The sequence below is a fragment of the Eimeria mitis genome, genomic scaffold (genome assembly GCF_000499745.2).
Source record: "Eimeria mitis Houghton genomic scaffold, Emh_scaff5249, whole genome shotgun sequence".
NCBI classification, from domain to species: Eukaryota; Apicomplexa; class Conoidasida; order Eucoccidiorida; family Eimeriidae; genus Eimeria; species Eimeria mitis.
In genome coordinates, this window is record NW_013573533.1 from 1,540 (window position 1) to 3,608 (window position 2,069).

At 49.2% G+C, this 2,069-nt stretch overlaps 1 protein-coding gene across 1 annotated transcript in view; it reads left to right on the top strand.

Moving 5' to 3' along the window:
- Positions 1–317: 317 nt before the first annotated feature.
- EMH_0080810 (leucine rich repeat protein, putative) overlaps positions 318–2,069 on the top strand; it is a gene marked incomplete at both ends in the record, with an annotated part of 1,953 nt that continues 201 nt past the window's right edge. The window contains 6 exons of the mRNA XM_013500302.1: positions 318–509; positions 629–852; positions 1,050–1,115; positions 1,322–1,412; positions 1,512–1,680; positions 1,785–1,968. Coding sequence (XP_013355756.1) covers positions 318–509; positions 629–852; positions 1,050–1,115; positions 1,322–1,412; positions 1,512–1,680; positions 1,785–1,968 — 926 coding nt within the window. The remainder of the gene's footprint in view (positions 510–628; positions 853–1,049; positions 1,116–1,321; positions 1,413–1,511; positions 1,681–1,784; positions 1,969–2,069) is intronic.

A 2,069-nucleotide genomic window follows, 5' to 3' on the forward strand; every position in this document is an offset into this window, starting at 1 on the left:
GGTCTGTATCTCTTGTCTCTGCAATAATTAGCATTAAATATACTATTACTGCGAGTTACAATGTATTTGTTTCCAGGGGTGTGACGGAAAAGCTTACAATCCTTACAAGCCACCGCGTCCGACAGGACATGTTCGGCCCCGACCGAACCACCGTTCTCACCTTCTGTTTACCGCCTTGTCAATTTTGAAAACCTGTTTTTGAAATGCTACCAGCAGCTTAAACTGTGTAATTTTCAAGAGCGGCACGGAGGTGTAACAGCAGAACATCTCTGCTAGTCCGTCCTTCCATGCCCTGGACCACCTGCAAAACCACAGAAATGTCTACGTCTAGGACGCGGCTGTTCGCTCATAGAAACGTTCCTTCTGCAGCGGCATTTCTACAAAGTGCAGGAGGAGTTGCTGTCGGTCCTATCTTGAATGCTTCCAAGCTGAAGGCTTTGCTTCTTGCTGACGGTAACTCCGCTCGGAAATGGAAAGCCTTAGATCTTTCCAGCAGCAACATCAGGAAGGTGAGCAGCGACTTTAAAGAGGTCTGCCAGGTTTGTGAGGATATTGCAGTGTTCATGCGTGAGGCCCCAAGCACACACATAGGAATACAAGGGATACTGCAATGTATGCGTGCATTCAGATAGAGCTTTCCCTGGGAGAAGTTGCGGCTCTAGACTTCGAATGCCTGACCCACCTTGACTTGGATGGAAACCTGCTAGTCTTGCTAGATGGCCATTCGTTACCTTTTCCTCATCTACAAACGCTGCGGGCCAGCAACTGCCGCATCAACACCATCACAAACTTTGGCTCCCACTTTCGACTTCGCCAGCTGGACCTTAGTGGTAACCAGCTAACAAGCATAATGTAAGAGGAAGTATTCCGATTCCTAGAGGAAAGGATATTATACTACCTATTTGCAGGCATGGTCGTTGTTATAAAACATATATATTATACCACCTATTTGCAGCCACAATCGTGTGTGGCAACCGTCGACTCTGCCAACTGTGAAAAGCCACTCGTTGAACAATTTGTCAGTGGCGGTGTTGCTGTTTTCCCCGCAGAAATCTATCCAATACCCCTTTGCGTTTCACACTTCGCGAGCTAAATTTGGCTAGGAATCAAATAAGGTGAGAACAGGTGATATAGGTGCATGAAGTTAGGAAAGCACAAGGAATGCTTGGCTTTGCTTTACTCCGTTTCTTCCTGAGCTTGTTCTTCTAGAATTACCTAGAGAATCTGCAAATAGACGGTAGTAACAATGCAGTTGATGGAGAGTTGAAGGACCTAGGATGCAGCTGAGTGTACCCGTGGTCTTGTCGTTGTTGCGGCTCAGCGATTTCAAAGGTCTTGCTGCTTTGAGCACATTCAAATCCCTCGAGGTCTTGGACTTAAGGCAAAACCCCATATGCAATTTCGGCAACGTTGTAAGTTTGTTTCGCACACTTCCTTGGGCCCTGTCGCTTACTCGACAGCCATGCCCTTTAACTGATGACTGTCTAGTGCTGAGCTGCTGTGTTTCTCAGGCTGAAGGGTTTGCGTTGATTTGCTGCACAACTCTTCGTCAGCTTAACGGTCACACAGTTTCACCAGGAGTGAGGGAGGCAGTAGATACCTGGGCGCGGGACGAAGCGTGTGGCCGCGCCACCGTGGCAGCTGTGGAGGCTTTCCGGGAAACCCTTCAACATCCCGACGGTAATTAGGCACTTTGGTCAAATCTTCTGTTTTAGATGGGTGTTGATGAAGTAAGAGTAGCTTAATAGATGCCGAGCTGTCTGCGTTCGTTCTTGCTTTTTCAGGTCCTTCGCTGCTTTGCTCAACGAGTCACCCGTCGATGGTGGGACGCTTCAACAGAATGCGAAGTGTCAGGGCCGGCCCCGAGTTGCCATACACCAGCACAGCCGATGCCTCCGTGAATTCCGATGCCAATGGCTCCGATTCCGTATATACGAAGGGGCAAACAGTGGAGGAAGAGGCCTGTCGGTCTGTTCACTCGCGTTCCTGCTTGCATTCGGAATGTAACCAGGGGTTGCACACTGTCGTGACTGCAGTGGAGGCGGCTGCGGATATATCACGGGGAAGCC